This window comes from Phoxinus phoxinus (genome assembly GCF_949152265.1).
Source record: "Phoxinus phoxinus genome assembly, chromosome: 6".
In the NCBI taxonomy this organism is placed as follows: domain Eukaryota; kingdom Metazoa; phylum Chordata; class Actinopteri; order Cypriniformes; family Leuciscidae; genus Phoxinus; species Phoxinus phoxinus.
Window position 1 is genome coordinate 1,843,131 of NC_136881.1, and position 11,894 is coordinate 1,855,024.

Consider the following 11,894-nt stretch of genomic DNA (forward strand, 5'->3'; position numbering starts at 1 on the left):
ACCATATTATGTTATCTGGGAATATTTGCTCTTTATATGTTGAAGTAAAACTTGATTAAAGTGGCCATATGTGACCCTGGACCACAAAACCAGCCACATGGGTAATTTTTTTGAAATTTAGTTGTATGCATAACCTGGAAACTGCATAAATAAGTTTCCCATTGATGTGTGGTGTGTTAGGATAGGACAATATTTGGTCGAGACACAACTATTGAAAATCTGGAATCTGAGGATGCAAAAAAATCGAAACATTGAGAAAATCTCCTTTAAAGTTGTGCATTTATGTTCACGATTGTGCTGCATTCACTCACAAAAATACATGTTTTATATATTTACGGTAGGACATTTACTAAATATCTTCATGGAACATGATCTTAATATCCTCATGATTTTTGGCATGAAAGAAAAATTTATAATTTTGACCCATATAATGTATAGTTGCTATTGCCACAGATATACCCGTGCGACTCCAGACTGGGTTTGTGATCCAGGGTCACATATGTAGAATTCAGAAACCTGTGTTATTAGCGACACCGGTGGCCGTTAAGTGAACTGCAGCGGCAGACTCGTTCTGCATTATCCTGAACATAAGCTTTAGGCCCCATCCACACTACTGCGTTTTCGTTTAGAAACGGAGACCTTTTGCTACGTTTGCACCTCCCGTCCAGACTAAAACGGCAAAAACGAAGACCTAAAACGGAGAAGTTTAGAAACGCTGCCGACCCCGTTTTGCGTTTTGAATCTCCGGAGGGCGTTTTAGTGAAGACGGTCAAAGCGGAGGACTTTAGAAACGCTGACGTAGAGGCTCACGCTCGGCTCTATGATTGGGTGTCATCAGTCATGGCGTATCCTTTCCTGATTCGTCAGCCACCCATCACATGACCCGTCCCCGGGAAGAAAACATACAAAAGCAGCCTGGACTACGTAACGTTCGTGACTGCAACATGGATAACGAATTACAAGCGTTACTGACGTTGATGTGTTTGCTATCAGCTGTTGTGCAAGTCAATTCTGCATTTTACAACGCTATCACTGCCTACATGCGGCTGTTTACACCGGCACACGCACGCCCAGTGTTGGAGAGTGGTCACGTGATCTGCGTTTTCAGTCGTTTTAATGTGGACGGAGATCAATTCTAATGCGCAGCTAAAACGCTGGTGTGGACGGAGATCGTATTGGTTTTAATTCTCCGTTTCTAAACTAAAACGCAGTAGTGTGGATGAGGCCTTAGTTTCATGTGCCATTGAACGGAAGAGGAGCAAAACTGTCGCATCCTTTTGATTTTCCCGGAGAAACTGGACAGATCCCTCGACATAAAAACACGTTTCAGTCTTTCAGACAACATGGGAAGTCAGTCTCGTAAAAAAACATTTGTGTTACAAACTGTTCACACATTGGCAATAAAAAAGCGATTAAATTCTTACCTATAGCCCTTTTAAAACAAAACTCTGATTATCTATTAAAGATTTGCTGTCATTAACCTGAGCAGTTTTGGCAGATCCAGAGATTTCCCCAGTCTTGTACTGTAAAAACTAGCACAACGTTACATGACTCCTGGAAGCTGAAGCCAGTCGATCAGCTTTAACCTGCCAATATTTCTGCAATAATCATGAGCAGAATGCATGAGATGGTCAGCACACACACACTGTGAATGAGTCTGAGAATGAAACTACTTTTGCCTCAACACGCAAGCACTGCTACAGTAAGTAATGCTATTCTGTCTTAAATGAATTCTTAAATGAAAATGTGCCAGCTCTGATCAATCTGACGACTTTTAACCTCGCCGGTCTCGGCTGGTTTCCTCCACCGCAGATTAAATCATGTTTTGAAGAAGAGCTGCGCTGGGGACAGGTGTGTGGCTTTGGTTGTGGCAGATCAGAACTATCGCAAGGTTTCTTTTTGGAGTGCCGTGTCAATGTGTCAAGCTTCATTTACATTCAGTGCTAATATGCCTCTATAATATCAATAAAATCTGCATAAAGCTTGCTTGCGGGAGGTGAGGACGCTCAAGCAACACCACAGCATTCATGGAGGATATTGGGTCCTGTTTTAAGGATCTAAGCGTATTGTCTAAAGCAAGTACACTTAGTGCGTGTCCGAAACCACTTTTGCTAGTTTAATGACGGGACAAATGGTTAGCGCTCCCGGTGCATGGTCTATAAGGGTCGTCACTATTCTCTTAAAGGAACACGCCGACTTTTTACGACTTTAGCTTATTCCCCGTATCCCCCAGAGTTAGATAAGTCCACACACACCCTTCTCATCTCAGTGCGTGCCGTAACTCTGTCTGACGCACACACCGCTAGCCTAGCTTAGCACAAAGACTGGAGGTAAATGGCTCCAGCTAGCATACTTCTCCCAATAAGTGTCAAAATAACGCCAAGTTTGGTGTGGTAACTCACGGTAAATCTCCAGCACGACCGTGGCCTCCTGACTCTGTGCTTTGGCGTCCACAGCCTGGCATCGGTATATCCCAGCGTCCTCGATGATGGCGTTGTAGATGGTCAGCCTGGACCGCACGCCCTCCGTGTGAACGATCACCCGCTGGTTTGAGACGATGCGCTCGCCTTGAGGACTGAACCAGTTAATGCTGACCGGCTCACCGATGGCTGAAGAAAACAGAAAACCAACACAGAGATCAGGGGATTTCTGATATTCTTCATATTTTGAGCGGTGGTCAGTTCACAGCAGTGTCAGAAATTATCTTCTCCAATAAGTTTGATTTGATTTTTACCTTTTTATGGGCATTTTTACCTCTATAAAGCCCTTTTTTAACCTAATTAAATGTATGCATCAACTTTTGTGACAAATTCTTACATTTAATCAATATATTCAATAATAATAAGACACAATAGGGCGGTTACCAAATTAAATTAAATCAGTATCAACACCAATTCATCTTTGCAATACAGAGGAAACACAGAAGCTGCATCTAAAGTTGTATTTACACTGTTTAAAGCAAATCAGAGGGACATGAATGCATTTCACCTGCAGTTGCAAATGCATAAAGTCTTGTCGTTTTAAACATGAAACATTAAATATGCGCAACACTCTGTGTGTTTTTGCAAAGTGAGGGACATATTTGATCATTTCAGATTGCACATCATCAAAACAACAATCACAATATTATCGTAGACGATATATATATATCGCACACCCCTAACCGAGATACAGTGTTTGCATCAGTCTTCATTAATGCAGTTAGATGTAAAACCTTGTTAAAAATATCACATGCATGCTTCCACACACCCCGTTTCTGATGTTACATGCATGCTTACACACACCCCGTTTCTGATGTCACATGCATGCTTCCATACACCCCGTTTCTGATGTCACATGCATGCTTCCACACACCCCGTTTCTGATGTTACATGCATGCTTACACACACCCCGTTTCTGATGTCACATGCATGCTTCCATACACCCCGTTTCTGATGTTACATGCATGCTTACACACACCCCGTTTCTGATGTTACATGCATGCTTCCACACACCTCGTTTCTGATGTCGCATGCATGCTTCCACACACCCCGTTTCTGATGTCACATGCATGCTTCCACACACCCCGTTTCTGATGTACAGTACATGCATGCTTCCACACACCCCGTTTCTGATGTTACATGCATGCTTCCACACACCCCGTTTCTGATGTACAGTACATGCATGCTTCCATACACCCCGTTTCTGATGTTACATGCATGCTTCCACACACCCCGTTTCTGATGTTACATGCATGCTTCCACACACCCCGTTTCTGATGTACAGTACATGCATGCTTCCACACACCCCGTTTCTGATGTTACATGCATGCTTCCACACACCCGGTTTCTGATGTTACATGCATGCTTCCACACACCCCGTTTCTGATGTACATGCATGCTTCCATACACCCCGTTTCTGATGTTACATGCATGCTTCCACACACCCCGTTTCTGATGTACATGCATGCTTCCACACACCCCGTTTCTGATGTTACATGCATTCTTCCACACACCCCGTTTCTGATGTACATGCATGCTTCCACACACCCCGTTTCTGATGTACATGCATGCTTCCACACACCCCGTTTCTGATGTTACATGCATGCTTCCACACACCCCGTTTCTGATGTACATGCATGCTTCCACACACCCCGTTTCTGATGTTACATGCATTCTTCCACACACCCCGTTTCTGATGTTACATGCATGCTTCCACACACCCCGTTTCTGATGTACATGCATGCTTCCACACACCCCGTTTCTGATGTTACATGCATGCTTCCACACACCCCGTTTCTGATGTTACATGCATGCTTCCACACACCCGGTTTCTGATGTTACATGCATGCTTCCACACACCCCGTTTCTGATGTACATGCATGCTTCCATACACCCCGTTTCTGATGTTACATGCATGCTTCCACACACCCCGTTTCTGATGTACATGCATGCTTCCACACACCCCGTTTCTGATGTTACATGCATTCTTCCACACACCCCGTTTCTGATGTACATGCATGCTTCCACACACCCCGTTTCTGATGTACATGCATGCTTCCACACACCCCGTTTCTGATGTTACATGCATGCTTCCACACACCCCGTTTCTGATGTACATGCATGCTTCCACACACCCCGTTTCTGATGTTACATGCATTCTTCCACACACCCCGTTTCTGATGTTACATGCATGCTTCCACACACCCCGTTTCTGATGTACATGCATGCTTCCACACACCCCGTTTCTGATGTTACATGCATGCTTCCACACACCCCGTTTCTGATGTACATGCATGCTTCCACACACCCCGTTTCTGATGTCACATGCATGCTTCCACACACCCCGTTTCTGATGTCACATGCATGCGTCCACACACCCCGTTTCTGATGTTACATGCATGCTTCCACACACCCCGTTTCTGATGTTACATGCATGCTTCCATACACCCCGTTTCTGATGTCACATGCATGCGTCCACACACCCCGTTTCTGATGTTACATGCATGCTTCCACACACCCCGTTTCTGATGTTACATGCATGCTTCCATACACCCCGTTTCTGATGTTACATGCATGCTTCCATACACCCCGTTTCTGATGTCACATGCATGCTTCCACACCCCGTTTCTGATGTCACATGCATGCTTCCATACACCCCGTTTCTGATGTTACAAGCATGCTTCCACACACCCCGTTTCTGATGTCACATGCATGCTTCCACACACCCCGTTTCTGATGTTACATGCATGCTTCCACACACCACCCCGTTTCTGATGTTACATGCATGCTTCCACACACCCCGTTTCTGATGTCACATGCATGCTTCCACACACCCCGTTTCTGATGTTACATGCATGCTTCCACACACCCCGTTTCTGATGTTACATGCATGCTTCCACACACCACCCCGTTTCTGATGTTACATGCATGCTTCCACACACCCCGTTTCTGATGTACATGCATGCTTCCATACACCCCGTTTCTGATGTTACATGCATGCTTCCATACACCCCGTTTCTGATGTTACATGCATGCTTCCATACACCCCGTTTCTGATGTTACATGCATGCTTCCATACACCCCGTTTCTGATGTTACATGCATGCTTCCACACACCCCGTTTCTGATGTTACATGCATGCTTCCACACACCACCCCGTTTCTGATGTTACATGCATGCTTCCACACACCCCGTTTCTGATGTACATGCATGCTTCCATACACCCCGTTTCTGATGTTACATGCATGCTTCCATACACCCCGTTTCTGATGTCACATGCATGCTTCCACACACCCCGTTTCTGATGTACATGCATGCTTCCATACACCCCGTTTCTGATGTTACATGCATGCTTCCATACACCCCGTTTCTGATGTTACATGCATGCTTCCACACACCCCGTTTCTGATGTACATGCATGCTTCCATACACCCCGTTTCTGATGTTACATGCATGCTTCCATACACCCCGTTTCTGATGTTACATGCATGCTTCCATACACCCCGTTTCTGATGTTACATGCATGCTTCCATACACCCCGTTTCTGATGTACATGCATGCTTCCATACACCCCGTTTCTGATGTTACATGCATGCTTCCATACACCCCGTTTCTGATGTTACATGCATGCTTCCATACACCCCGTTTCTGATGTTACATGCATGCTTCCATACACCCCGTTTCTGATGTTACATGCATGCTTCCACACACCCCGTTTCTGATGTTACATGCATGCTTCCACACACCCCGTTTCTGATGTTACATGCATGCTTCCACACACCCCGTTTCTGATGTACATGCATGCTTCCATACACCCCGTTTCTGATGTTACATGCATGCTTCCATACACCCCGTTTCTGATGTTACATGCATGCTTCCATACACCCCGTTTCTGATGTTACATGCATGCTTCCATACACCCCGTTTCTGATGTTACATGCATGCTTCCACACACCCCGTTTCTGATGTTACATGCATGCTTCCACACACCCCGTTTCTGATGTACATGCATGCTTCCATACACCCCGTTTCTGATGTTACATGCATGCTTCCATACACCCCGTTTCTGATGTTACATGCATGCTTCCATACACCCCGTTTCTGATGTTACATGCATGCTTCCATACACCCCGTTTCTGATGTTACATGCATGCTTCCACACACCCCGTTTCTGATGTACATGCATGCTTCCATACACCCCGTTTCTGATGTTACATGCATGCTTCCACACACCCCGTTTCTGATGTTACATGCATGCTTCCACACACCCCGTTTCTGATGTTACATGCATGCTTCCATACACCCCGTTTCTGATGTTACATGCATGCTTCCATACACCCCGTTTCTGATGTTACATGCATGCTTCCATACACCCCGTTTCTGATGTTACATGCATGCTTCCACACACCCCGTTTCTGATGTTACATGCATGCTTCCACACACCCCGTTTCTGATGTTACATGCATGCTTCCACACACCCCATTTCTGATGTACATGCATGCTTCCATACACCCCGTTTCTGATGTTACATGCATGCTTCCATACACCCCGTTTCTGATGTTACATGCATGCTTCCATACACCCCGTTTCTGATGTTACATGCATGCTTCCATACACCCCGTTTCTGATGTTACATGCATGCTTCCACACACCCCGTTTCTGATGTTACATGCATGCTTCCACACACCCCGTTTCTGATGTTACATGCATGCTTCCACACACCACGTTTCTGATGTTACATGCATGCTTCCATACACCCCGTTTCTGATGTTACATGCATGCTTCCACACACCCCGTTTCTGATGTTACATGCATGCTTCCATACACCCCGTTTCTGATGTTACATGCATGCAACCTTCAGAATCAGAAACAAGGTTCCACACACCCCGTTTCTGATGTACATGCATACTTCCACACACCCCGTTTCTGATGTTACATGCATGCTTCCACACACCCGTTTCTGATGTTACATGCATGCTTCCACACACCCCGTTTCTGATGTTACATGCATGCAGCTCCTGAAAGATGCCGCCGTCTCGCTTTGTTGTGCACTCGCTGTGATTTGTGACGGCTCTTTAGCTCTGACTTTAATGCGGGGACACATGGAGAATTAGCGAGTGCCATATGCAAACTCCAGGTGCTCGTGTGTGTAGCGGCTCGGCTGAAGGTCATAAAGCAGATATTTCTGGCCTGATCCCTCGAGGCTCCCCGTGTCACGGATGAGGAGCGGGTTGTTAGCAGGTTTCAGGGTGATGGTGTGAGAGAGATGAGGGTTGCATGAACAGAACAGGTGAGAAACGCAGCGGAGGTTTAATCATTGAGGTGATGTTTGTGTGATTTGCTTCTGATGCATCACTAGATCTGCATCGGGCAGGATTTTTCACATCTCTGTCACACTAATTCATTTTATATCTGTATCATTTATCTCTTTTAATAACTTTTTTAATTCCCCTTATTTTCTATGCAAAGCACTTTGAATTACCATATGTGATATTTTAATCCTTGTAAAGCATTTTGAATAACTGTTTTAATTTTCCTTGCTTTAATTTTGTGATTATTTTATGTAATGCACTTTGAATTGCCATAGTGTAAGAAATATATAAATAAACTTGCCTTGCCTTGCTCAAGTATATATATTTGTATTTTTATTTAATTCTAGCTCTTTTAATCCTGCAGACAGAGACCAAAACAAGAGTGCAGAATACTCAGGTCTGTTTAAAGGAACAATTCACCAAAACATTTTCCTCACCCACATGTTGTTTAAAAATTATTATTATTTTTACATGGGATTGAAATCATACCATCATAATTATTGTAGCTCAAATAGTACAGCATGACACTCCACTATATAAACAATTATCATACTTCTAATGGTAAAAAACTGTAAATATGATACGGTAAAAGCCGGTTAACAGCAAGTTTAACTACTGTATAATAAATCTAACAAGACGTTTCATGCAATTTTAAATTAAAATAATAAAATTTACAATTTTTTTTATCAGTGATGATGCATTGTTGTTAAATGACTGTTAATTGCATGATCTTATTGTTGCGTTACTATGATTTGTTGTTTATGACGGGGACTCTATATATATATATATTAGTATTTCCCTCAGCTTGTGGAAAAGTTACTTATTTGTCTTTCTCTTCATAGTAAAGTTCTGTTAGCCACAGCTGTCATTTTTTTACTGTACATTTCAAAGATTAATTTTACAATGAAGGGGTTCGATTCAGAGAATGCATGAACTGATCAAAAGCATTTAAGCTCCAGAAATGACCAAAAAAAAAAACACCATAAAAGTATCATGAAATTAGTCTGACTCGTAATATATTCCAATTATTTTGAACTTATGACAGGTTTGTGTGAAGAACAGTCACAGATATAATTTGCCATTAGACAATAATCTTCTCACCGTATCACATTTCTGGAGATGATAATGCTTGGTGTCATTAACAAATATTCACTTCAGAAGAAGTAATTCGTGCTGGTGTTATGCTGCTATAGTGATATATATATTTTTAGCTTGACAGCCTCTGATCACAGTCAAAACTTTTCTCAAATCACGTTTATTTCTAATGCACAGTTTCAGAAGTGATGCACAGTAATATCAACCAAATCAGAAAAGCTTGAGATGGCATAAGTCCACGTGTGTCCGAGCATCACAGAAGAAACTGTATTTGTAACCTCAGATAACCCCAAACTGCGTAGCGGAGTGAAATATCAGCGTGCTGAAGTGTTTCGTGTCCTTAGGAAATGATTTATTATATCTGTATGTCCCCGCGGGGCAACCGGCCGCTCGTAACGCCCCTCACCGGCGGCTCGGATCAATTTTCTCCAGGTTGTTCATTGATAGATCTCCTCAGAGACGCTCGCCGCTCAATTCACACGAGCTAATGCATTCAGGGGCGGCTGGCGTATGAGCGACGGAGAGAAATCTATTTGTTGTCATGGCAACACCCCGTCGTCCGTGTGGGATTTAACCGGGCGATGAAAAAGTTAATCACTCGGCTGCCGTTCTGCGTTCAACAGGTGAAGTCCACAGGTGGGCCGAGGAACGACAAAATGTGCTCAAAAACCACTAAACATGATTCTACTGTATATACACCTGACAGGATAAAAATTGTTACTTGAACATTTTTAAAGCGGTGGTATAATGCCCTTTTCACAAGATGTAAAATAAGTCTCTGATGTCCCCAGAGTGTGTGTGTGAAGTTTCAGCTCAAAATACCCCACAGATATTTTTATATCGCATGTTAAAGTTGTCACTTTTTGAGGGTGAGCAAAACACACCGTTTTGTGTCTGTCCCTTTAAATGCAAATGAGCTGCTGCTCCCGGCACAGGGGGCGGAGCTTCAAGAGCTTGTGTGTGTGTGTGTGTGTGTGTGTGTGTGTGTGTGTGTGTGTGTGTGTTAGCAGCTGCGATTACCTCACACAAACACACACTAAAATGACAGAAACTGTTCTGCCTTTTATGTTCAAACCGGAGTCAGAAAGATGGAGAGACTCGAGAAGAAGTGACAACATGTAGAAGAACAGGACATTTCTGAACGGTTAGATGATGAATTTATGAAGATTATGTGTAGTTATCTTCTAGTCACTGATTAGCATATTCTGTCTTGATAATCTATAAATCGTGTTCAGGGGGCGGGGTTTATGTAAATTCTAGGGTTGGTGATGTCACTAACGGGAGGAAGCTCGTGTAGTTCCTACCAGCCGTTTGTTGTAGTTCTTAAAAAGCGATTTCTTTAAAAGCAAATATCTCCCTTTGCTCTGAACTTTGAGCGTTGTAACTTTGCAGATGTTGTTTATGATCAAACACAACATTACACACTAACTACAGTTAGAAAACACAACATTACACACTAACTACAGTTAGAAAACACAACAGCCGGTGAATACACAAACCTGCCAGACATCGCTGTGAGCGCGCCGTAAACGCGCATGACGTCACGTCCAGTCTCAAACTCCGGCCCGAATCCCTGTTATTTATTTTACTTTACAGGATTATAGAGACAATCTCAGTGATCAGAGAAGGGCTCATTCAGCACATCAGGCAATTGTTTAAGCATGGGTTAGAAAACGGGTATTTTTAACATGAAAAGTTGCTTAAAGGAGAACTCCAGCGCAAAATGAACCTTTGGTCTAATTACACATTGTTACCTAGTCAACCGTTATCTGAGATTTGTTTTCATGATTATCGAATGTAAATAGTTTTATCTCTAAAAACAGTTTAGCCTATAACGCTAGTATAACGCTAGTATATGGGGCATAGAGTAATGACAAATAAAAATCGCTTGTTAATACCACTAACAAGGCTCAAAATAGCCCCACACTAACACGGTAGCATAATGAGGGTCCCTACATGCAAACCGAAGCATTGAGAACTGTGTCAGTGTCCAGACAGTTTAATAAGAAGATATTTTATACATACAGTCAACTTCACGTATACAGGCAGAAGCCATCTTTGAAAAACAGACTCGATCAGTCGATCAACGAAACGCCGATCTAAATGCGCTGAACTGTGTAGAATCTCATATGGTCCAGCGCATTTAGATCGGCGTTTCGTAGATCGACTGATAGAGTCTGTTTTTCAAAGATGGCTTCTGCTTATATACGTGAAGTTGACTGTGTGTATAAAATATCTTCTTATTAAACTGTCTGGACACTGACACAGTTCTCAATGCTTCGGTTTGAAGGTAGGGACCCTCATTATGCTGCCGTGTTAGTGTGGGGCTATTTTGAGCCTTGTTAGTGGTATTAACAAGCGATTTTTATTTGTCATTACTCAATGCCCCATATACTAGCGTTATACTAGCGTTATAGGCTAAACTGTTTTTAGAGATAAAACTATTTACATTCGATAATCATGAAAACAAATCTCAGATAACGATTGACTAGGTAACAATGTGTAATTAGACCAAAGGTTCATTTTGCGCTGGAGTTCTCCTTTAAGCAACTTTAAACTATTTTTACAAATTAGCATGGCCTCCTATTTTTAGCAGTAATGCATCTTATTTGTGATCAGTTATACTAATAATATCACAAATATGCAAATGTAAAAAAAATTGTTATAAGCATTGGATTTTTTTTTCTTCTTCACAGAAGCATTCAGTGATTGCCTTCCAGCGAAGGATATATGATGAATTTCAGGAGTGCATGATGCCGTCTGGATGAACAGAGCGGTAATATTTACTTACAGGTGTGAGTCTGGAAATGTCCCGTTCATGTCGACCCATTAAACTGAAAAATCTGATCATTTTTGACACGACAAGTTCAATCGAGAGTTCACTGACTGACAGCAGCTTTTATATCTATAAGTGACCTGTGAACGTAACCGCATTAAGGACTCAAATACAGGACAACCGTACTCTGCTGCCCGAATACACGTAACATACAGTCGTTTGTGTCTGATGT

General features: G+C 42.8%; 1 protein-coding gene across 1 annotated transcript in view; it reads right to left on the bottom strand.

Annotated features, from left to right (window-relative positions):
• LOC307000115 (neural cell adhesion molecule 2) overlaps positions 1–11,894 on the bottom strand; it is a gene marked incomplete at its 5' end in the record, with an annotated part of 272,591 nt that overhangs the window by 63,442 nt on the left and 197,255 nt on the right. Inside the window, one exon of the mRNA XM_079615404.1 lies at positions 2,403–2,609. Coding sequence (XP_079471530.1) covers positions 2,403–2,609 — 207 coding nt within the window. The remainder of the gene's footprint in view (positions 1–2,402; positions 2,610–11,894) is intronic.